Source organism: Pseudopipra pipra, chromosome 22, assembly GCF_036250125.1.
Source record: "Pseudopipra pipra isolate bDixPip1 chromosome 22, bDixPip1.hap1, whole genome shotgun sequence".
NCBI classification, from domain to species: Eukaryota; Metazoa; Chordata; class Aves; order Passeriformes; family Pipridae; genus Pseudopipra; species Pseudopipra pipra.
The window spans coordinates 2,325,654-2,349,749 of NC_087570.1; the positions used below are offsets into that span (position 1 = coordinate 2,325,654).

The 24,096-nt window shown below is 45.5% G+C and overlaps 1 protein-coding gene across 3 annotated transcripts in view; it reads left to right on the forward strand.

Moving 5' to 3' along the window:
• Window positions 1–24,096, forward strand: part of DVL1 (dishevelled segment polarity protein 1) — a 67,963-nt gene that overhangs the window by 29,409 nt on the left and 14,458 nt on the right. For all 3 annotated transcript variants that reach the window (XM_064678404.1, XM_064678405.1, XM_064678406.1), the window contains exons 3-9: window positions 7,908–8,029; window positions 11,638–11,750; window positions 16,670–16,808; window positions 21,541–21,634; window positions 22,593–22,662; window positions 23,432–23,571; window positions 23,868–23,944. In XM_064678404.1, coding sequence (XP_064534474.1) covers window positions 7,908–8,029; window positions 11,638–11,750; window positions 16,670–16,808; window positions 21,541–21,634; window positions 22,593–22,662; window positions 23,432–23,571; window positions 23,868–23,944 — 755 coding nt within the window. The remainder of the gene's footprint in view (window positions 1–7,907; window positions 8,030–11,637; window positions 11,751–16,669; window positions 16,809–21,540; window positions 21,635–22,592; window positions 22,663–23,431; window positions 23,572–23,867; window positions 23,945–24,096) is intronic.

Consider the following 24,096-nt stretch of genomic DNA (forward strand, 5'->3'; position numbering starts at 1 on the left):
AATTACTTTTTCCACACTAACACCCATAAAATTGCCGGGCTTATCTGCCTCTATTTGCTGCTAATTACTGGAGGAGTTTTATGTAAATCTTGCTGTAAGTTAATTGTTCACAGTTTCGAATTCTTTAATATCCTATTCACTGGAACTTACCAGATAATTGCATACAAATCTTTCAGGGATAGCAAAGTTGGTCTTTACCTTTTGGAAAAAAAAAACAAACCCAAACGTGTTTTGGGCAGGGCTGTTTCCTTCTCTGGTTTTTAACGTGCTGGACCTGAGCTTTCTTTGTCTCCAGCGCTATAAAATGTGTGTCAGCTGGTAGCAGACAGCTTGGGATTCTTTCACAAAACCATCTGTGATAATTGTGGCCCTCCCTGTAAATGACTGCAGTGTCCCTGCGTGTGGAGTTCAGACCCACACAACGCATTGAAAATTGGGAAATTAAACGCACACACGACAGAGCTGAACTGTCTCTGCCCCCACAACCCCCCTCCCGACTGAGCCAGGGGCCACTTTGAAGTTTTACAAGATGAGTGACATTTAGAAATTTGAGATTTTCATCTTTTTTAATAACATTTGAATCCTTCTATTTGTCAGAGGTGGGAACTTTGATCTTGGTGTCATCTGCAGGACTTGATTTCCATAGGGGAAGATGTTCAAGGGAGGATCTGCAAGTCTTTAGCTGTTGCTTACTTCTGCTGCCCTGAGAACTCAATGTACAGCTAAATTAGGTTTGAATTAGAATCACTGCTGCTAATTAGCTATTTAAACTTCCTCCCCATCCCTCCTGTGTCCTGCTTGTTTTTCTCCTCTGCATCTTAGATCTTCTTTTGATTTCAGGGTGGGTTGGGTTGTTGTTGTTTTTTTTTTCTGGTGCATGTGTGTGTGGTTTTGTTTATTTAGTGAGGTTTTTTGGTTGTTTTAAGCACTAAATAATTTGGGACAGAGGGGTACTGCTTACTAGATCCCTTTTCAGTGGTTGACCTTTAGGTTTTCAGCAATATAGGGACTACCACGAGTTGTATGTCAGAATTCTTCATTGCCTTGTTTTTACTGTAAATGCAGCTTCTGCCAAAAATAGCTGATACATTCCCTGTTCTGCTACACACACAAAACACAGAATACAATTTGTCCCTGGGAATCGTTTATTTTGAGTTCTTGGGGGCTGCTTACATGAATGAAATTATTGCTTCAGTTTTGTTTTTCACCAACTGGGGCGATTTGGGGAAAAAAAAATAGCTGGCGTGGCAGAGATAGAATATTTTACCTTCAGGCATTTTTTTGCAAGAGCTTGAAATATTTTTCTGTTCTCTTTGCACGGTCCAGGGACTGGGAATGTAGAAAGAACTGGCTCGTGGGTGCTGCCAGGTCGGAGCCAGGAGGGAGGGCTGTGCCAGCAGCTGCCTTGGCTGTTATCTGTGTTTTTTAGGAAGGATTTGCAACATCTGGGAACAATCCCCTTGCCTGGCTGCTGGGAATGTGCACTGGTTCCTATTGGCTGCCAGTGATGTCATAGCCTTCTGTGAGGCTTTCCCTGGTTTTTCTTCTCCATTATCTGGGTGCCAACAGATAACACTTGTCCTGTTTGTACATAAGCTTTTGAGAGGCTGTATTTGCAATTACAATTAACCCTGTTGGGTGGAACCACTTAACAGGGCAACACAGGAGCTCCAGGACTGTTCAGTCATCTTCAGCAAAGTGCACAGAGCTGAGGCACAGAAGGAAAATCCACAGGAGCAGATTCTTGGTGATCTCTTATGTCTGATTTCAGGACCAGTCTCTTCACACATCATTCATCTGGAGCCTGATCTACCCAGCACAGACAATTTCTTGTTACTCAAATAAACATCCCTTTCCTGGTGGGCTTTTCCAGGCCTTCCAGCAGTGTGAAGTCCCGTTGCCTTTGACAGAATTCCTGCTGGAATACAGGGCCTCATCAGCAAACCCTTTTCTGCAATTGGTCCTGTGGGAGCAGCCTTCCTGTGGATAATGGGCCACGTCTCTGAAGCTTTGGCTGGGGGATTCCAGAAGCCTGGGACTGTATGGGAAGTAATTACTTTCAACTTGGAGATGAAATGTGGCTGCTCTGAAGTCGCTGTCAGAAATATAAACGGCTCTTTTGGGGCGTTTCTTTAGTGACTGGTGTCAGTCCCCCACCTCTCGCTGAGCTCAGAGACACACCAGGAGCTGCTGCTCTCAGTGAGATGTTAAAGCTCTCAGTGAGAATTTAAATACTGTAGTTTTCCTGCTGATAAATTAACAAATGTTTAGGCAGGTGGGGGTATGAGAGCAGGGTGTACCAGTGTTGGCTCTTTCCCCTTCCCAGGCTGGTTCTTTCCTGGTGTCCCCATCCATGGATGCTGCACAGGTGATTCCTTGGGCTGGCTGAGCACCTGGGGGAGTTTGTTCAGGTGTCTGCTGAGCTCTGTGAAAGGCAGGCCTTGCCATAATTAGTTAGAAATCATAATCAAATATGGTGTAGAGGAGAAAAGGGGAAATGGAGCTCCAGAGAGGTGAAACAATTGATCCAAAGAGTCACTGAAGATCAGGAGCAATAATGGAAGTCTGGAAGTGTGGTGTTGACACAGACTGTGAACTGAGCACTTATTTCTGCAAACAAGTTCCAATATAACTGGTTTTCAGCCATGTTTCTTGCTGGAAATGCTGGAAACCTTCTCCAGCACAGAAGGAAACAGGAGCTTTTTCTCAGCATGAACGAGCTGCAGGGTTTGTTGCTTGCACAGCTCGCTGGTGTCTGTCCTGCCACGGACTGGAAGTGGCTGTGTGGGAATCACTGGGGATATCAAAAGAACACAAGTTTCTTTTCTAACATGCCAGGCTTGATATGCTTTCTCCACTTCCTGGGAAAGGTTTTAGCGGGGGGTGTGACGGTGGGACAAAACAAACAGCGTTCAGTGGGATGGAATGAGCTGAATCAACAGTTGCAATTAGTTCCACGCTTCTTTATTAACTTCCTCCATGTGCCCCACACGGGAGACATCCCCCATTTCACATGGAAATGCAGTCCTTTGGGTGGAACCCAACAGCTGTTTCCCAGCCCACAGGCACGATCCTGAGCAGCACAGGAGAGAGAAACCCATTAAAATGCTCCTGCCAGTCAAAAAACTGCAGGGGGGGGGGGTTTGAGGGGTGAAATGTAATTATCAGGGCTGGCCCCTGGCCAGGGAGCTGCCTGTGGCACTGCCTTTCTCCTGCAAACACTGGCCAGTCTGTGCTGGGGCAGCCCAGGGGTGAGTTACCTCTGCCACTCAACGGGGTGGGAGATTGGAGGGCTTTGTTGGACAAAGAAAAGGACAGAATTTATCTTAATAATGATTTACAGCCTGTCACGTGTTGGTGGGAGAAATGAGGGGCTTTAGGTGGCCCAGCAAAGCGGGGAGCAGCAATTCCACCTTGGAATTGCCAGGGCAAGGACCTGTGAATTCTCTCGAGTGCACACCCACCCCCCCTCAGAATTCTTCTGCTTCTTCAGTCAGTGATAAATCCTCCCCTGCCTTGAGAGAGGCAGGGCTGTGCCCACCACAAAGCACCAGCTGAGCCCAGAATTCCATGGAGTCAGGTGTTCCACCACCTTTCTGGTCCCTTGGACACATGGGAGGAATAAACCAGGCAGTGCAGTCAGAATAATCTTGCTGTGTGTACCACCTTCTGCTGCAGATTTTCTTTTCTAGCCCAACAGATGTTGTTCTGATGCTCTTTTGGGGTGGTTTCTGGTTTTTTTGTTGTTTTTTTTTTTTTTTTAATTTGGTCTGCAGCCCTCCATTTATATTCAGTGCTCTTGAACACAGGGATCTGTAAGTCAAGAAGGAAAGCTTTGATGAAGGGCAAGTGCTCCACTTGTAGCCAGACATAGATGGGGACAGTCTGTGTCTTGTTTTAACAACTTAATTGCTTCAAGATCTTAATTGCCTAAACTTCTTAAGTCGGGTCCTCTTGCAGGAGCTCCCAGGTCCTGCTTATCATAAGAGGAAGATCACCTTAGGCAACTTATTTAAACTGTTGTGCTCCTGGGTTCATTTATTTATTATTATTATTTATTGTTATTTTATATATTATTATTTATTTTATTTACTTATTAGTTTTATTTATTATTCTTTATTAATTTATTATTTATTTATTATTATTTATTTATTATTATTTATTGTTGTTATTCCTCAGGGGCAAAATTTCACCCCGAAGGATGTGTCTGTGAATTCAAGTGTGCTTTGTGTGAAGTGCCTATGACCAGCAGCACAGGCAGCACAACTTGGATCTTATTTTGGGGAGGTAAACATGGGAATATCTGCACTGGCCACCACGTTATCATCGTGGCTGTTGTGCTTGTGATTTGCTGCTTGAAATGTGAAAGATGTTTATCTGGGATTAACAAGCTGCTCAGAAACAGGGGATATTGCCAGGGTGGTTTTTTGAGTTCAAATGTATCTCGAGTTCACTCCGTCTGGTGCTGAACTGATTCAAGTTCAAGGTGATTTAATTCCTGAAAGAGCAGTGTGGGTGATTTTTTGCAGCTCTTTTTCCCTTTGTGATGGTAATGGCAGTGTCTGAGGGTGTTTGTGACTCTAATCCCACTGCAGGTCAGTAAGAGGTGGGTACCCAGTGCCTCATCCTTGAGGAAATCACAGCCCTGGGGGAAATATTCCCGAGGGGTTGCTTTGCTGGGGTGGATTTTGCCCCTGCTCAGCAGCACTCCCAGGGTGACCCACAGCCTCCAGCAGCTGGGTTTGCCTCCACAAACTAACTTCTCAATTCTGATTTCTGTGGATCAGTGGCCAGAAAGTGGTCAGTGGGCTGTTGAAACACACTTTTTGCACAGGAAATGCAAAATTCTCCCAGTTTAACGGGAGAATACCCTTTGTAAAGTCATTTAAAATGAGAACTCGGTCCTGCAGTTCGTGGAATTCTCTTTTCATTTTACACAGATGGGTTTGCTGGGTCCTGCATTGCCAAGGCTTCTCCCTCCAGGAGCAGGGAAAGGCTCAAGAGCAAATACCCAGAGATATGGAAGGGATTTGTCTTGGAGTCAGGTGTTGCCAAAGGCCCAAAGCAGGAACGTGTTTCCCTGCTCCCAAAAACCTCGTGGTGCCAAGTGCTTGTTTGCAGAGCTTGCTACAATCCAGAGTGTGGAGGGTGAGGGGATGTGTAGATCTTACTTACACACCCAGTTTCATCTCTTTTCTTTTTTTCCCCTCTTTTCTTTTTTCCTCTTTTTATCCCCTGGTTTGATTTTGGCAGCGAGGAGAGATTCCTCAGGGGATGAGCCATCCTTGCATCTCCAGAATGCCAGCAATACTTTCTAAACATCTCCCTTTAACTCCCCCACCTGAAAGAAAGAAAGCCTTAATTATCAAGTTATTAGGAAAAAGCTTGTGTTGTTTTTTCCCTTCAGTGTTTCCTCTGTTGCTCTTTGCTTTGGTGATAAAGAGTTTGAATAATGCAGCTGACTCCATGTGGTGCTGGAGAACTGTTTTGTCTCCAGGCAGTTCCTTTTTGACAGCCTGTGTGTGTTTCCCTTCTCATATTTATGGTTTATGCTCTCAGGAATAATGCCCTGCATCTGGAATGCCAGTCCCCTCCTATCCTGCTCCTTCTCCATCCCTTTCTTTAACAGGCAGCATCCATCTGATCATTAAATTGGAATTAGTCCTCAATAAATTAACCAGTTATTGTTGGGACCTCTTTTATACCCCAGTTCTTCCACAGCTAAAAATAAAGGGAGGCTGAGACCCTGTTGCCTCTCAGTGAAAGGTATTAATTTATATCATTAATGGAGCATTTATTTAATTAAAGACCTTATAATTGTATTGTTTAAGGAGACCTGGCCAAGTGATTTGGGGGCTCAGGTGATTGGTGACAGGATATTAACCCTGGTCACCTCCAGATCACTAGTTCAAGTCTTAATTTCTGTGGATCATGGCCAGAAAGTGGTCAGTGGGCTGTTGAAACACACTTTTTGCATAGGAAATGCAAAATTCTCCCAGTTTAATGGGAGAATACTCTTTGTAAAGTCATTTAAAACGAGAACTCGGTCCTTCAGTTCACGGAATTCTCTTTTCATTTTGCACAAACCCTCTCAGGTTGGTCATCTGCCTTCCTGCTTGCACAGTAGAGAACTGGGATCTCTTCCTCCCCTTTTAGGCTTTTAAATAAAATATAACCACTTAACCTGGCAGGTAAAGCTGAATTAGAACTGGGACTGCTAATTGGGAATCGTCCTGTTCTGTTTGCAGAGATAAATTAAAGGGAGTCTTGGATCAGTGCATATTTGTTTTTCTGTAGTGCTGCTTCACCCAGTGAATGGTTCTTCTCCCCTGGGCTTTAGGGTGCTTTTAGGCTTTCATCTCACTTGTGCAGAATTGGGGGTATCCTGCCTTTCTAGCTTAGAAAATTGAGGCAAAAATGCTGATTTCATTATAAAATATTCACTGAGCCATTGACTCTCTTTGGTTCCTGGGTGTTCCTTTCAGCCACGAGCTCCTTTGCAGCACAAGGAAGATTTGAAACCAAAAATAATGTGGAAAACCAGTTTCACCTGGGTGTACAAAAGGAAACTTGAACACAAAGCATCTCTTGCCTTTTTAAAATACTTATTATTTCCTTGTCAAACACAGAAAAGTAGGTACTAGCCAGTGGATAAGTGGGTGGAATCAGATCTTAGTCAAATTTAAGATCCTCTGTCAATCAATGTATTAAGATGAGCCACAAACCAGGAGGGTGGGGAGAGGAAGAGAATCATTCTTCTTTCTCTTGTCTGTTTATCTGCTGATTAAAGATGTCACACTGGGAGTGCTGAGTGGAGATGGATGCCCTGAATTTATTGGGAACAAGGCTGAGTGTGGTGAACCCCTCGTGTGCCACGACCGTGCCTGTGATCCATTATCCGGGAGCATCCCTGCTAATGATTGAGGGTATTGATGGCATTAGTTGTTCCAGGCAGAATTTACATCCAGCCTTGTGACAGGACTGGAATATATAACAATTCCCAAACACACCAGGCTCTGTGTAGACATGTGGTGTTTGGAATGAGAAGATGGATTGTCGCGGCGTGTCTTTAATTCCCAATTTCCACGTGGGTTCTGTGTGTGTTGGGTGCTCTGCAGCCTTTCCTTCCATCCTGGCTCAAAGGCTGCCAGGCCCCTCCAGCTTCCAGGAATGCAAATGCCAGTGTCAGAGGAGTTTTGAAGGTGACAGCTCCACATTTTGTCCAAGTTTTCAGGTCCTCATGAATTACAAAAGAGCGCTCACTGCACATCCTGGTTTTATGGCACAGCTGGAAAAACACCTCTTCCTACCTGCAGCTCTGCCTTGAGGGAACACTGAGGGACAAAACAGGCACAAGAGATGAGTAGAGTGAACATCAGGAATCTTAGTCCTCCTCTAAAAGTGTATGGCTCTTAAGGTTGGGTGGATTTGGATTTTAATTCAGGCTCTTAAGAGGCAACTTGGAGATCTGGAGGTCGGGCCAGACCAGGTTGTGGATTTTCAGGGAGTTTGAAGCTCTTTGTAGAAGTTGTGCCACTTTTGGGCTGTCCTGCTGTCAAGTTTCAGCTTTACCTTTTTACTCTTGGCCTGGCAGGGCCAGACTGAGAGCACAGCCCTGCAATGTGAGTCCCCCAAAAGTGCCCTCCCCGCCTGCTGTGCTGCTTTTCCAGGGGTGAGAAGAGTTTGGGGGGCCTGCAGGAATTCTGTGCACACCCCAGGCTGCTGCTGGTTTCATGTTGGGATGGAATGCACCCTGATTTTGTGGGGGTTTGGCAGCAATCTGTGTCCTTCCTTCCCTCCAGTTTCCCTCCAGGTTTTTTAGCAAAAGTGGCTGAAAAATCTCTATGTCAGAGTGGAGAAACTGCTACAAATGTGGGAAATTCTCTTTTTTTTTTTTCTCTTGACAGCTGGTCCTGGCTGAAAGTTCTCACTCTGACACAGGTTCCCAGTGCACTGAGAGCCACACAGACCTTCCACCACCCCTCGAGAGAACAGGAGGCATCGGAGACTCCCGCCCTCCATCCTTCCAGTAAGGGCAAATTATCTTGTTTATTTATTAAATTGCAATTCCTGCCTGTTTATTTCTCCTGCTGCCGCAGTTGTTGTCGTTATAAAAATAACATATCGAGGGATTAAAAGGGAAATGGATGAAATAAACATCCAAACCACCTCATTTTCGAAGCCGGCGTGGAAGAGTTAAGCAGCGAGGGAGCCCAAAATGCTTTCTGTGGTGGATGATGGATGACAACTTATTAGGGTGTTGTGTGTAATTATGGAGTGTGCAGAGCCAGCTGAAGGCTGCTATCAGGAAGGAAGAATTCCCATCAGGAATAATGCCTCGTCCATGGTCCATCCAGAGGCTGCCAGAGCTCTGTGTGTGGCCGGACTGGGAGTCCTCTGGTTTTGTGGGAGCCTGGTTATTTCCTGTTCTGTGTGCAGAGCCAATGGGGATCCTGAAAATACCTTCATTTTTTAGGGAGGGCCTCGGAATTTAGGGAGGATTTAAAGCTGGTTCTAACTGAGATCTTAGCCTGTGTTTGGAGAAGGAAACGTGGCCTCGATTTGCTCGGTGGTGCCATTGATTTCTGGCATCACCGACACCCTTAGTGTTGTGTGTGAGTCTTGTACAGATAAAAGCCTTCCAGAGGGGACAAGAAATCCTGGGAAATACCTGCCAGTGTGTCTTGCAAGGGCTGTGCTGCCCTCCTGTGTTCATGAATTGCCTGGGAGAGGCCTGTGCCAGTGCATGTGACCAGAAAATAGAACCAGTTCTTTGTCTTTCTGACCTAAACCTACGTGGAATAGCTGCAAGATCAACCTTTATTGTAAAAAAATAACCACCCTGTAAGTCAGACACTCTCTCTCCACCCTTTTTTTTCTTTCTTTTTCTCTCTTGCATTAGAGAATCTGGCTTGTGGGGAGATGATCTGGGCTAAAATTTGCTCTCCCTTTTTAGGTTCTTCTGTTCACAATTGAACATCTTAACGTGTTACAGTGGTTTTTGCTGCTGTGTTTTATGAAATAGTGGCCTGAGTTTATGTCCATAACTCAGGACAGAGTATCTCACTCAGTTATTCTGCACGAAGCCCTAAATTCTGTTTCACTGTTAGAATTTAATTTTAAAACACACCCCACTCCAGGTTTGAAGATTCCCAGCGTTAAAGAATCCACTGGGTTTTGAAATGATTTGTTTCTCTTGGATAAGCTTAAGTTGAGCTGCTCCAAGTCTTTAATTGTAAAGCCTGGCTTCCAAAACCTGAATCGTGACTGTTGTCCTCCAGAAATTTTGGAAAATGATGTTTCTTGGGGATTTTGCTGTGGTGATTCTGCAGTAAGTGTGATTTACCTTCTTGGGTCCTAAATCCCTGAGGTTTTTTTTTTTAATGCTATTCGAGCTGCCAGAGATGTGTCATCTCTGCCTTCCTCCTCCAGTGTTGACTGAGGCCTTATTTATAAATAAAGAAGCACCAGCTGTTGTATAATTGCACAGAAATTGTACAGAATTGTACAGAAATGTTGCTGGACAGCCAAGAATCCAGGGAATAGAGGCAGCAGGAACATCAGCAGGTGATGCCATCCAAGGGAATATCCTTGTTGGAGGTGAAGTGGTAACCACCTCCTGGCAGCATTGATATTTTGATTAATCATTGATTAAACCCAAGTAGAACTTAACTTTTTCCCCTCCCTGATGCGGGTTCTGAAGTTCATCCTGGATTTCAGGCTCTGTTTGGTGGTTGGCAAATCCCTGGGAGTGGGTGAGGCTGCTCCTGGTGTGGTGGTGGAGGTGCAGGAGCCAGGTGAGAGCACTGACCTCTGAGTTACCTCTGTCCCCCAGCTCTTGGGGATGTGCTCTGCAAACTGAGCTGGGTTTAATTGGCTCAGCAGGGAGAGGGGAAACAAGGCAGCTGGGAGTTCCTTTTGCATCCTTTGTTAGGGAATAACCCACCTTCTGTGGGCGGGTTTAGCCCAGGAAGCGATTTGGGAGTGGGAATTATGAGCGGAGTCAGTAGATGGTGCTGCTGGGATGTCCAAGGGACTCTCAGGGTGACCTGAGGGATCTGCCACCCCTCTCCCCCTTTTCAGCTGAACAAGAAGTGCAAACAGCCGTGTGACAGCACTGAAACACAGCCTGGCATTTTTGGCAGGGCTTCAGATGGGCAGGCAAAGGTTTTCTGGAATGACAACCTTGATTTCCTCATTTTGGTGGTGGGCATGTCAGCACATTTATTTCCTTCGTGCCCACAGAGTGTGTGTGGGTGTGCAGGAGGCACAAAAGCCTCTTAAATATAACACTCCACACTTGTGCTTACCCAGAACCAGTCCTGGGTCCAGGGACAGGTTGGTTGGATGGTTGGGGGTTTAATTCCCTGTGTAAAACAGGCAGGGCAGTGTTCTCCAGCCTCGGGGAGCCCTGGGAGTGATACATGAGTGCCTCTGGTGCTTTGTGTCAGTCAGTGATGGTCATTGCACCCTCTGTGTGCATAAGTGAGGGCGTGTCAGGCACGAATAGCAGGTGCACAGGTATGAATGGGGAGTCCTTTTTAATCAGGTAGTGTTTGAGGGACAGAGAGGAAAAGTAGGACCAGTAACTTTCTAAGGGTGATGTTCCACAGCAGAGCTTTAGCCCATGTCACATCACACACTGTTGTATTTTCAGGAGCTTTAGGTCACTTCCCTCAGTTTAATCCATTAAAGTGATCTGTGGCCTTTTCCAGCACTGGAGCTCAGAAGGAAGATGGAGAGAGAGAATTTACAAGAGCCTGGAGTGCAGGAGGACAAGGGGGAATGGCTTCAAGCAGCCAGAGGGCAGGGTTAGGTGGGATATTGGGAGGGAATTCTAGGCTGTGAGGGTGGTGAGGGGCTGGGATGGAATTCCCAGAGAAGCTCTGGCAGCCCCTTCCCTGGAAGTGTCCAAGGCCAGGTTGGACAGGGCTTGGAGCAACCTGGTCTGGTGGAAGGTATCCCAGCCCGTGGCAGGGGGTGGGACTGGATGAGATTTTTAACACAGAGCATTCTGTGCTTTTATGCACTTAATTATTTTCAGCTTTGCTGTGACTTGCAGGACTTCAACCTTCAAGGTCAGTGCTCTATATTAAAACTGGCCAACAAGCTGTAGCTCCTGCCCTTTGGCTGGGAGCTCAGCACGTGCCAGAACGATCCCTCCCCTTGGCCCATCAGCACCTCTCTTTCCTATGGAAATGTCAGGCAACAGTCTTGTCAGGCAGCTTTTCCCACGTCATGGTGATGTGCAAATGCTGGTGCAGACAGCACCGTGTGTCTGAGGGCATTTGAAAATCACCCTTTCACTGTTTGAACAACATTTGCACTGTTTGAACAACATTTGCACTGTTTGAAAATAGCACCGTGTGTCTCGGGGCATTTGAAAATAATGCTTTCACTGTTTGAATAATATTTGTGCTGTTTGAAAATAGCACTGTGTGTCTCAGGGCATGGATGTGGAGTTGTGTTTTCACCCCCCAGGTGGTTTTTTGGGGTGGGCAGAGCCAGGCTGGGGGAGGAAAGGGGGTGCAGCGCTCGGCTGCAAGAACAGTTTTCTGGCTGCTGAACTGACTGTTTTACTGAAAGAGAGAAAAAAAGAGATGATCCTGGTGTTTGTTCCTCTCTGTTCTGTGACAGCCCCAACGCTGCCAGCAGCAGGGATGGCCTGGACAATGACACAGGGACAGAGTCAGTCATCAGCCACCGGCGGGACAGGCACCGGCGGAGGAACAGGGAAGGGCACGAGGATGGTGAGTCCTGGCTCATTCCCCCCCCCCATCCCCCTTTTCTTCATTCAGAAAGAACAATTTTCCTGCCAGTCTTTCAGAGCAACAATTGCTTTTTGCCATGCAGGGAGACTTGTGTCTGCGTTCCTGCCTGCTTTCAGGGGCTGTGATTATTTTAATGGAATAATTTGATAATTGCTTTGAAACTCTTTGAAGCTCGGCGTTTTCTGAGAGGTCTGGGCAACCTGCAGTAAAGTGGCAGAGAGATTATTTTTGACAACATTCAGAGCTTTCTGAAGATGAGTAGCTTGGGGAGGACTAACTGTTCATTTCTCAAGGCTCAGATCAGCCGTGGTGTTTTGTGCCGATCTAACGTTGGCTCTGGAGATCTTTTTTTATATCTAAATACACCCAAAGTACACAAATAAACTGCAGAACTCCATCTCTTCCCTCTAGTCTGTACATCAAAGTAAGCTTGGTTTTTTTCATTCGTTGCCAGACAAGAATTTCCAGGCTTAATTAAGAATTAATAGGTGCCACCCATTGAGTTTAAAATGGTCCAGAATTTGGAATACTTGAGCCCAAGAGATGCTGTCACAATCTTTATTCACAGCTCCACCCACTGAAGTATTTGCCTGCAGTTAGAAAACCAGAAATCACATCTATATACTGTGGGCTAAAAACAGGTGTCTTCCTATTCATGTCCAATATGTCACTGGTTCAGAAGGACTGAAAATTCCTCAGTGGGTGTCTGTGCATGACCCTGACTGCAAACTCCTTTGGGAAATCACAGAAAGGGGCAGAATTTTTTAATAGGGTTGTGTTAGAAACTTGTTACGGGAAGGATGTTAAAAGGGGAATTGTTTTAAACATTCAGTCAGTGCCAGTGCATGTTTTGCTGTGGATATTCATGGCTTGAGAGCTGGTGTTGGATGGTGTGGGGCCACAGTCTGGAATGCTCATATGGGATTGTTGGAGCACAGGAGTTTCTGCCTTTGGGGGGGTCTGAAACTAGTTCTTTAGAAAAAAATGGGATAAAATTTCCTCCCCCTCCTGTCAGAGCTCAGGCAATGACATGTCAGTAATGCAAACATTCCCTGTTTTCTAAACAATCCAGGCCTTCTACCTGAAGCAGGTGAGTTTTGTTAACATGCACGAAACAATGGTAACCATCAAAATATATTGTTTAATTTCCACAGTGTTTCTGTGGTCACAACAATATTTTATTTGACAGTAATGGCAAACAATACATACAATAACACCCCAGTGTGTTGTTTTCAGTGGGGAGCATCCCTGAAGTGCACAGTTGATCACTGTGTCCCACCTGAAAATACTAAAATAAGTGAAATACCGTAATTCTGGAAAGAATTTGAAGGCCTTTTCATCACAGGGATTATTCTTTTCTTGTTTGTGTGGAGCACAGGTGGCTGTAAAATGGGGGAGCAGTCCCAGGGAAAGGGGAACAAGGATGGGGAAAGGGCAGCAGGGTGTGACACCTGGATCCCAGCTCTTCCAGGGGCTTGTCATTATGAAACAGTGGTAAATCCTCCTTTCCCTGCAGAAAGAAGGGAATGCAAGTGAGAGTGTTTGATCTGGTCCTGCAGGGACTCGTTTGAATAATACCAAAATTACAGCTCTGGTGGTTTTGGAGGGGCAGGATGAGGGATCTCCTTGGAGCCCTGCATTACTCAGAGGTTTGTTGCAGACACAGGGACAGCCCTGCCGGCTCAGCCAGCTGAACAATAACCTGAGCACCGAGTGTTTGGAACTCGTTTGGGGCTCATTGTTGGGTGAAGCGTGAGTGTTTGAGCTCCCCCTTGGTGTAAAGAGAACAACAAACGAATTAACCTACCCCGGCAGTGAGGGTTTCCCTGGATACTCTGCAGAGGGAAAGGAGCACTTGTTCCTCAGGAAAACATGAGCAGTGTGTTACAGCCTTCACTTCCAACAGGTGAAGTGAGAGAAGGTGCTAAGGAGCCCTTTGGGAACTGTAGAGGTGCAGGCACATCGAGCCAAAACCTGAACAGGTCGAGGAGGCTGAGTCCACTGATGCCAGGGCACTGTGGGACTGAGAGGCTCAGCAGAACTGAGGATCTTGTTCTGACCTGGGAAAACCCCAGGGCTGGGAGGAGAAAGGAAGCAAAACGAAGATTTTTCTGTCCTATTTTCCGTTTTAATTTGCAAAAATGATTTCCTGATTTTATTGAAAAGCTTTGCCAGCTTTCAGTGTGACAGCCTGGGCTTGGACAGCAGCAGGGTTCTTACAGAGGCTTTCAGGTTTGATTTGGAGCCTGGGTGATGGGAAGTGAACCAGGTGGTAATTAAAAGTGTGGTATCATGGGTGGGTTGTTCACCAAACCAGCCTGTGTGTTTTCCTTCGTTGTTGCAGGATTACTCATCCCCAAAAAAGCTGTTTCTGCTGAATTGCTGCTGGGCAATTACAGACACACAGAGAGAGGCCATTGTAAATATTGAGGGCCCTGGCAGATGTGGACACACCTGGTGATCTGACAACGTTTTCACACCTCTCCCATATTGAAAATGCAAAAGGATTTTGCAGCAGAGGGGCTGTGATTTGCTAGACCAGGAATCCACTCAGATAACACCACAGGCTGGGGCATTTGTAAGCTCTTCCACCCATTTCCCTTAAATTATGCTCCTCTTTTAAGTGCAGAGGCAATAAATGCCTGTATCTTCTCCTGTGCTTGTATATTCTCTGATTTCCAAGTGATACCCACAGTGTGGTGGCTTGAGGAACATAATAAAACTCTTTTGTTCCTCCACGTGCTTTTGGAGGTTTGTGACAGTGCAGGAAATCTTCAGGAAAACCGACCTGGAGAAGAAATCAGGATGTCAGGGCTCTGCTTTGTCTCTTCAAGCGACAAAAGTTGCTTTGGAAAGTTGACAAAGTCCTGTTAAATGAAAGTAGAGTGAGGATCTTAATTAGAGACGTGGGAGGTCTGCCTGGCACATGTTCTGGGGACCCCTGGCTGTGGAGAACAAAGCTCCCGTGTCAGTCTGCTCAGGGGGAGTGGGAAAGGGGCCTGGGGAGGCTCTAATTAGGGAGGTAATTAAGGGACAAAGTTTCCTTTGGCGTTGAGGGATGTTTTAGAGCTGCTGCTCGGTCTCTGACAAGTCTGCAGATGTCAAGTGTCGACACTGGTGTTTCGACACCAGGTTTGCTGTGGGCTGAACTTAACTGTTGTGCAGGCAGCTGAAAAATGCCACATAATGGCCTGTGCCTTGAGAAACTCTTCATGTGGGCAGGCTTGTAGATCCCCAAATGTTTGGGAAGAGGAGCTGTTGGAGGTTTCCACTCAGTGCTGCAATATATGGATTTTTTTACTGCAGAGTGTGCCAAGGAATCTGAAGAAGGGCTGGAACTAGAAAGCAGTTGCAATGGGAACTCGAAGCCTGTCTTTGGTGGAGTGATTAGAGGCTGTTTGGGGGTTCCAAAGAGCTTCAAACACGAGGCAAAGCAGGATGCAGGAGTAGGGCATGGATATGGGTACAAGCACAGAGCAGGAGTGGACAATGTGATCATTCTTCCCTACTTCCAGAGCAGGGCCTGAGCCCTGCACCCAGAGGAGTTACGAGTCTTTATTGAGAAACTGAGAACATATTTCTGTTAATAACTGGTAAAGACTTTCTGCACTGGAGGGGATTGGAAGGGCAGTTGGTTTTCCTCTTAACTGGGAGCTTGGATGTCTCTTCTCCCTGAGACACCCTTGTTCTCTGCAGTATCACAGAACCCTCCTTACACCTTCCTTGAGCAGATGCTGCTCTTCCCTTTCTGCTTTCCAGGCTGCTTTGATTTGGTCTTTGATGTGCTTCTGTCCCTCAGGCAGGGCCTACTCTGCTGTTGATAAAAGTCAAGGAGGACACATTTTACCCTCCCAGGCTATGCTTTATTCTCATCTCTGTGAGACACTCCAAGGCTTTTGTCAGAAGGTCCCAGTGAACTCTTGTCATCCTCCAAGGAAGAAACAGGGGCAGGGGGTCAGCAGGGCAGAAAGTCCCTGGTCATTAGTGGGACAGGCATTGAACCAGAGCAGGGAATGATTCTTGTTGGGACTTAAAACTTGGATAAGTGGGGATATTTTGTGAATAAACCCCTTATAACCATGGTTTGTGAAAGTACTCAGTTATGTTTCCTGACCTCCCCTGCCCCCAAACTATGTTGGAAAAGGGAATTTTATTTGAGTAGAGAAATTAGGAAAAACTTTATGTATTTAAATGCACACCTTAATTACACAGGAAACCTTTCTTGTGAGTTCAAGGCTGCCTGGTGCTGTTTGGGATGTATAAAATGGAGCTAAAATTGAAGTTTAAGTGGCTAATAAAATAAATTTTAGCTGCTGCAGGAGTGCATGGGAGCTTTTCTATAGCAGAATACCTAATTCAAACAGGAAATGTGAAGTTGAACTCTATTTAAAATGTAACAGAGAAGATATAGCTGGATAAAGGAAAGGGAAAAAATATAAACAGGAGGCATTAGTGGTATAGTGAGCCCTTCTAATCTACATAAACCAGGTTGTTCTGGAATATCTAGAAATAAGGATTGTTGTTTAAGGTTTTCTGTGCTACCAAACTCAGATTGTGTTACCTGCTGCTTTCCCAGGGGCTTTATTTGTACCTTCCCACTGACACCAACTTCTCATGGCCCTTCTCACTGATGGCTGATACCTTTACAGTAGTTGTTGGTGCCTCCTCCTTCTGCCCTCAATCCATTTGTGACTTGTCCATGAACTGAGCCACAGGCAGATGGAAAAGTTAGGGAGAAGGCAGGACAGTAGATTTTGCAGCTGTTGAATGGGATCAGCTTGGTTTTGGCACAGGAGTCCTCTGCAGCCGTGGCTGTGCCCGTCCTGCTGCTCCCAGTGCTGCTGCTTCCCTGCCCTTCCCCTCTGCCTGATAACACCCCCTCTGTGATTTTTTGGCAGCCCCTCGGATCAATGGGCACCCAAAGCTGGACAGGCACCGTGAGCACCCCCCTGGCTACGACAGCTCCTCCACCATGATGAGCAGTGAGCTGGAGTCCAGCAGCTTCATCGACTCCGAGGACGACGACAACACGAGCAGGTGGGGCACTGCCACGGGCACCGAGCTGGGAAATGCTCCTTGCATCTTCTCCAGGCTCTCCACTGTGGCTCTGGGCTTGATTTGGATCTTCTCCCTCCCCCTTTTCATTCCTTTTTTTCCCTAGTGTGTATGATTTGAGCGCTGGCTGTGGCACTCAGTGCCATGTTCTAGTAGACAAGGTGGTGTTGTGTCAACTCCATGATCTTAAAGGTGTTTTCCAACCTTGTTGACTCTGTGATAACTCATCAGTAACATCATGTTGTGAATAATCTCTGCTCTAAGAACCAAGCTCAGTTACAGGGTCACTCTCCAACCTGCCTGTAGCCACTGCTCCAACAAAGAGGAAATTCTGCTCCTGCCCTTTCCTTTTAACAGCAAGAATGGTCACATTTTAAGATCAAAGCAATGTGCAACTGCCTACCTATTTATAAAGTAATAGTGTGAATAATTATATTAAAATACCTTCAGCATAGGTTCCTAATAAGTGTGCACTTCACTAGAGCTGAATTATAAAGGAATTCCTGTGTAATTGCATAGTCTGAGACCTGTGAGCAGTACAGGAATTCATCAAAGTTAATGCTATTGCAAAGGCAGGCTGGGTTGCCATATATTTATGGCTCCTTCATTATTTCTTTCTTTCTGTGAATTATTCCTCACTTCTTGAAAAATACCTCTCCATTTGGAAAGATGCTTGTAAATCTCTAAAGACGTTTTTGTTGTTCCCTAAAAGGTTTATAAGCCAATACATTTCTCGGATTTAAAATGCTTATTTTTAAGGGTGTAAAATGAATCAAAACAAATATACTTTCCTTTCCTGGCAACATTCTCTAAACAGTGTCTCTGGAGCTGTTGAAAACCCGTTACAGATTTCTGTGAATTGTCAGGGAACAAAATTGTAAATCTTTGGTGGTTCATGGAGATCTGCAGCCTAAAACAAATAAGGTGCAATGTGATGTTCTTAAATTTTAGGTAGAATGGAAACAGCAAGAGCAGCTCCTGGAGATACTGAACCACTTGCTGTGTTTACAAACATGATCAGTTTATTGAACTTGGTGGGTCTGTTTGGTCCTGCAGTTGGTCATGGCCTGAAGAGCTGCTGAAGAACAGCAGCTCCTCCAAATTCTGCTTAAAGACCTTGTACTGAAGGGGGAACTAAATGAAGATTTAGTTGAAGATTTGCTCCTGAATTAGTTTCAAGAACTTATTTTGCAGTTGCAGTGAAGTAGGAGGTGTCCCTGCCCATGGAAGGGGGGTTGGAACGAGATGATCTTTAAGGTCCTTTCCAGCCCAAACCATTCCATGATTCTGTGATGAAGTTCCCAACACCTGAAGACACAAAAAAAATTACCCTTCTGGATGCTTTGTGCTTCACCTGGATGTTCATGTGCATAAAGGCTTGGCAAGATCAGCAGTTAACCTGAATACACTCTCAGCCTCCCTAAAGCCTTTAGGGCTTCTAACCCTCCTTCCCTCCCTAAAAAAACGAAGCCCACAAAAACAACAACAACAACAACAACCCTGCAGCTGATTTGGGGTTTCTTGTAAATGAATTAAATCATTCCCATGGCAGCAAGCAATGCAGTGGGGCAGGATTAGCACTGGAGCACTTCAGAGCAGACCCAGCTAAAGCTTTCTGTGTTAATAAAAGTCAAACTTCCTGCGTCTGACCCGAGAATAAAGAGATTCTTCGAAGCTGCTGCGCAGCCTTTCCCTCTCGGGGCTGGGGCAGGAGCTTTTGGCACAGGGAGCAGCTGCCAGGCCAGCTAGTCAGGAAGAACCACTCCATGGAATGCTCCAAGGTATGCTGTTGTGTTCCAGGGATGGTGTTTCTCAGGCAGATGAGAGATTGTGCTGGCAGGGAGAAGTTTTTTCTTCCGAGGCGAACGCAGGCAAATAACACCTGGAGAATGCTCCAGACCTGCTGGAGGCAGCCTGGGCAGGAAGGGGGTAAGTTTGGGGAATAACAGCTCAGGGACTCTGCTGTCACAGCCTGCTCTGTGGAGGAGATTGTACAGGGAGGAGGCCACTGAGAGAAGAAATCAGATGTAAGGGATGTTGCTGTCTTGGAAGAGGTTGCAGGTTGAGGATGCTTTTCTAACTGGGTGTGTTTGACACTGGTTTATTTTTATTTTTAACTTGGAGCAGTGCAGCAGAGTGGGGCAATTCCCAGTCCAAGGAGAATCTGTTGCATTCAGTTAAAGAGTAATGTCTTACTTTGGTGAATTGACTTGTTCACAGATGTTACAGGGCAGTACAGAATGGCAGTGTGAGCACAATGATTTATTTGCTTTCTTTTCAGAGGATGACATGATTGAATGCTCGTGTTGTTTGCAGGCAGGAGTTTGAACACAGGTTGATGTAGGGAGCCCAGGGTGAACTTTACAGTAAAAATCTTATATCTGTTAAGCAACCAAAGGTCTAAGAGAGATGACATCTGTAGGATTATTGTCAGCTATGTGCAATTGGTATTCTCAGTTCAGTATAACAGATAATTCACTGCAAAAAACTTGATGATGTTTATTTCTCATTTAAGAAATTGGCATTAGTTCTCTTTAAGCTATATGGATAAGCTGTCTTTAACAAGTGTTGCCTTTTCCCCCTTCCTTTGGGGGATATAGATTGGTCAAATTATTATTATTATTTAAAAAAATATCTTCTGTGGGACTTTTAGCCTTTGTGTTAGAAGTGCAGTCAGGGTTTCTTGGGCAGTAGCCAGCGCAGGAAATTATTTGGTAGTGATGATTGCAGATTTATTTTTCATCTTTGCACTTGGTTTGTCTCTAAAGCTCAAATATACCATCTCATCTTGCTCATCAAGTTGTGGTAATAACTTTTGCTCAGTATTTCTGAGGATACTTCAGGGAGCAAAATATTTTTCCTCATTAGAATAGGTTTGAGCTGTTGTTCAGCATCCAGACACTCCTAAAATGTGAAGGATTCAGCAAGCATGCATGAAGGCTGTGGATTTTATAGAAATTGTAAGAAGAGATGGTGAAATGTGCCACAGCTACATGAAAATAGGTATAAATATATTCCTGCAGTGCCTCATCAATTTTGTGCAACTAATGGGAGAGGCTGTTTTAGCTCCAGGAGTTACTTCCCTGAAATACTGTCTGTCTTGAACTAAACCTTTGGAAGGCTTTTTGAAGGAGCTGATTCCCATTTTTCCACTCTAATATTGGGTAGAATGCAAAAAAAATACCATAAAAAAGAAGAACTTCACTTTGCACATATTATCATCTGGTAACAGAAGTTCAGAGAATTGCCAAAACCCTCTGATTTGGTTGGTTTAATTTAAAAGAAAATCCCCTTCTTAATGAGCAGGTTCACTGTGAGCAACATGCCTTTCCTTTGCTCAAATTCTCATAAATTCTTGTGTGCTGGAAGGTTGAGGCTGAATCCTACTGGTGAGATATCCTGGGACAGAAGAGGAGGAGAATGAAATTGGAGAGGAAATAGGAAGGGGGAGAATATTGGTAGTAAAATGTAAAGGAGGTTTTTGTGTCACTCTTTGCTGGTGCTTTCGAGAGAGTGGTGGGTGTTGAACTAGTCCAGTTTTGGGAGCCCTGTGTCTGAGACCTCCTTATTTTTCCTGTTGGAAAGGCAAAGCCTCCCAAACCCAGGTGCTTTGAGCTGTTTCCACCAACGGAGGATTATCAAATTTCTGATCTCTTTTTTGAAAATCCCACCTCTTGGCTCTTTAATTCGCCTCTGCTGGGAGGGGAGAGAAGGGAGTGTGTGAGGTTAACATGCCTGAAATAGTTTTGTGAACTCAAAGGGAACGTCAGGAGATTCACACCCTCTGAGCAGCTCCAGCCTCTGTAACACCCAGCTCGGTGTCCTTGGTGAGGACACCCCACTCTGGGCACGATGGGTTTCCCATGGTGGGCTGGAGTCTCGTGACACCAAGCTCCTGGTATCAAGTTTTCCTTGAGGTATTCTCACATTCCTGAATGTGGCTGGAGCTTGGAGAGACTGGGGAAGAAGAAGCCTGGCACTGTTTGTTTTGTGACAGTGCCAGTTCAGTTACTTGCCTTGTGCAGGGTTGGATTTTTTAATCTTGGTTAATGATGGAGCATTCATTTTTTTTTTTCCCCATTCTTAACATAATAAATAGAGGAGAGATGTCTCTGTGGTGCTGTAGTGGTATCTGAGAAATCTAGGCTTTGTTCCAGGCTCCTGAAATTAATTTGAGCAAATCCATTTATGTCTCTCTGTGTCTCATTCCGCTCTCTGTAAATTGGGGATGATTAAAGCTCTGAACTCTTGGAGGAATCTTAAAGATTTCTCTGTAGAATGTGGCACATGTAGGTTCTACAAGTTTGAAGAGCTTGAAAAAAAAAAAAACCACAACAAGATAAAACTAACAGAATATGTGAAGGTAAATCATATTCCCTGTTCCTCTGTCACTATTTGCTGTTTTATTTCATTGAGTTCAAGCCTTAACTTTAAGTTCCTCTTAACAGTGGAAGAAAATACAGCACCAGGACAAAAATTGGCATTAAGGGTTGCACCCAGATGTGCTCCCAAAAGAAGGGAAGCCACTAAATTATCCTCCAGTCCCTGCTGGAGTTTAGCTGGAATCTTCTCCGTGCTCTTGCAAACGGGCTGATGGTGTCGGCAGGATTTGGAATCAGCATTTGGAATCGGCCTTTTTTTTGGTTTTTTGGCAGGGAAATGCAAATGGCTCAGCTCTGCAGAGGTGACATCTCTGCTCTCCTTTCCCCCTCAGGTTGAGTAGCTCCACGGAGCAAAGCACCTCATCCCGGCTCATCCGGAAGCACAAGCGCAGGAGGAGGAAACAAAGGATGCGGCAGATCGACAGGGTAAGGTTGGCCCCAGCCTTCTCCCAGGAGGTGAACCGTGATTCCTGAGCTGAGCTCTTGGCTCAGGAAGGGATCCAGAACAGGTCTGTGCCTGCTGAATTCTTTGGAAAGGCTCCCTTTGGCTCCAGTCTGGATAAATCTCTACTTTTGAAGTTCTGCAGCACCAGAGTCGAGTTTTTCTCCGCTCCTTTTCTTCCTTTTGCTGTTCAGTGATCCCATTTCTTGTCTTTTCCGAGACCAGTCCCTTCAGGAGAAGGTTCATTATGCCACTGACTGATGTGAGAAGGGGTGTCAGATGCCTGGTGTATAAATCACTGAGACCTGCATTGTTCCTGAAGGAGAAATCCAAATTTATAGGAAATCTCCACTCTTCTCTCTTGCCCTTTCCCAGTGCTGTGGCAGCAGGATGAGGATGGCCTAAATGACAGAATCTTGGAGGAACTGTTCTGTTCTCCCATAAATACCAGTCTTCACACATTAAAGAATGAGCTCACATACATTTTATCCCAACAACTGGGGTAGTGTTTGAGCAGGTCTTTGATAAGCACATTTGTATTTAATTTTGGAGGCAGGGGAGTGTCTCTCCTCTCACTTCCTGGCAGATCCTGTTGTTCACCCCTCTCTTCAGGGAGGAGCTGTGAATGCAATAATTCACACTGCAGTGGGCACTTTAGGGTTTAAATGTTTGCCTGTCAGTCACAGGCAGGAAGCAGAAAGGATTCAAGATGAAGTTCAGCTGAGAAACCTCAAAATAGGAACGTGCTCTGTGTGTTTTGGGAACAAATCTTTGGGGAATGTGCAGACTTTGTTCAGATTTCTTTCCCTTACAGTAGCTTCTGGATGCCTTCCAAATGGAGACCTATTAATCAAATCCTGATGAGTTAATCCTCAGTAGTTCTTTTTACTGTCTTACTCTGTGCCATTTAAAACCTTGAGAATTCTCTGTTGTATTTTGCAGTCGTCTTCGTTCAGCAGCATCACCGATTCCACCATGTCCCTAAATATCATCACTGTCACACTCAACATGGGTAAGAGGATAAGCCCCGTTTGTTTTGATGAATTTGGGATGTATTTTGTGGTGGTGGGGTAGCCTTTGGAGCCAGGAGAAAGTTCCTTGGTTTGAAAGGATGCCAGGTGGACTAAAGGGACTGGCAGCTGAGAGTTGCTCCTGTGTTGACTGTGCCTGGGTTCCTAGTCCAGAGCTGGATAGTTCTGAGCCATTTGCATGAGCAAAGCAGTGTTCTTTCCAGGGAAAGGGCTGGAACTCCAGGATATGGAGTTAGTGGTGAGGTGTAGGGATGGTGAGGGGTCAGACATTGTCAGAAGCAAGGGCAGAAGGGAACTGGAGGTTTGTGTTTCTGCTGTTCCTGCGTTTCATTGTTTAACCAGACAGAAATGTGCAGGGCTGCCAAGTAGCTCAGCAGCTTTCAGTGGCACCAAACCCTTCCTGCCACTCCGAAGTGTGGAACAAACATTGCTCAATGCTGATGGGGTGCCCAATTTCGAGGTGGAGACGTGTCCTTTCAGTGTTGGTTCTCTTGCTGGTTTTTTTTTAATGTAGCTTTTCATTATCCTGTATGAACAGATCATGTCTTTAGCAGTATTTCCCTGAAGGGGCCAGGCAGACACTGGCCACTAGGGCAACCTGAGATCATTTTAAGCCAAACCTGACCCAGCTGATGTGTTGAGAGAGCTGATTTCTCGAGGCTGAAGTAGCCTGGTCTTAACTCTTCGCTGTCATTCCAATCACTCTGTTTGCTTTTTTCCCTCCCTGCCCTCCACTTTCTATCCCAACAGAAAAGTATAATTTCCTGGGAATCAGCATTGTGGGGCAGAGCAATGACCGGGGTGATGGTGGCATCTACATCGGCTCCATAATGAAAGGAGGGGCGGTGGCAGCGGACGGCCGGATCGAGCCGGGAGACATGCTCCTGCAGGTTGGTCCCAGAGCATCCCAAAATACCTGCTGCTGGCTTCCACAGGGCTGGCTCAGTTCAGGCATCCCACCAGGCCCATAGTAATCAGTTAACAGAGTTCATTCCTACTCATAGAAGTGCATCACAAAGGCTGTTATCGGGAGTTCTTTGTGAGATGCGCTCTGAGAAATGACATTTCTGCAGCTGCTCAAAGGAATGGCAACAGTTGCAAGGCAAATAAATTGGGACACAGATAATTAAAATGTCGTTAACTTTGCTGTCCCAGAGCATGACCTCTGCTTTCTGCACTGTTCCAGGTGAATGATGTCAATTTTGAGAACATGAGCAATGACGATGCAGTTCGGGTTCTACGGGAAATAGTCTCCAAACCAGGGTGAGCACATTGCAAAACCTCCTGCTATTTATCCTCCATGTGCAGTTACTGGAATGGGGCAAACCTCAGAGAAAGCAGCATTTTGATCTCCATTGGGAACCAGCATTTTGATCTCCATTGGGAACCAGCATTTTGATCTCCATTGGGAACCA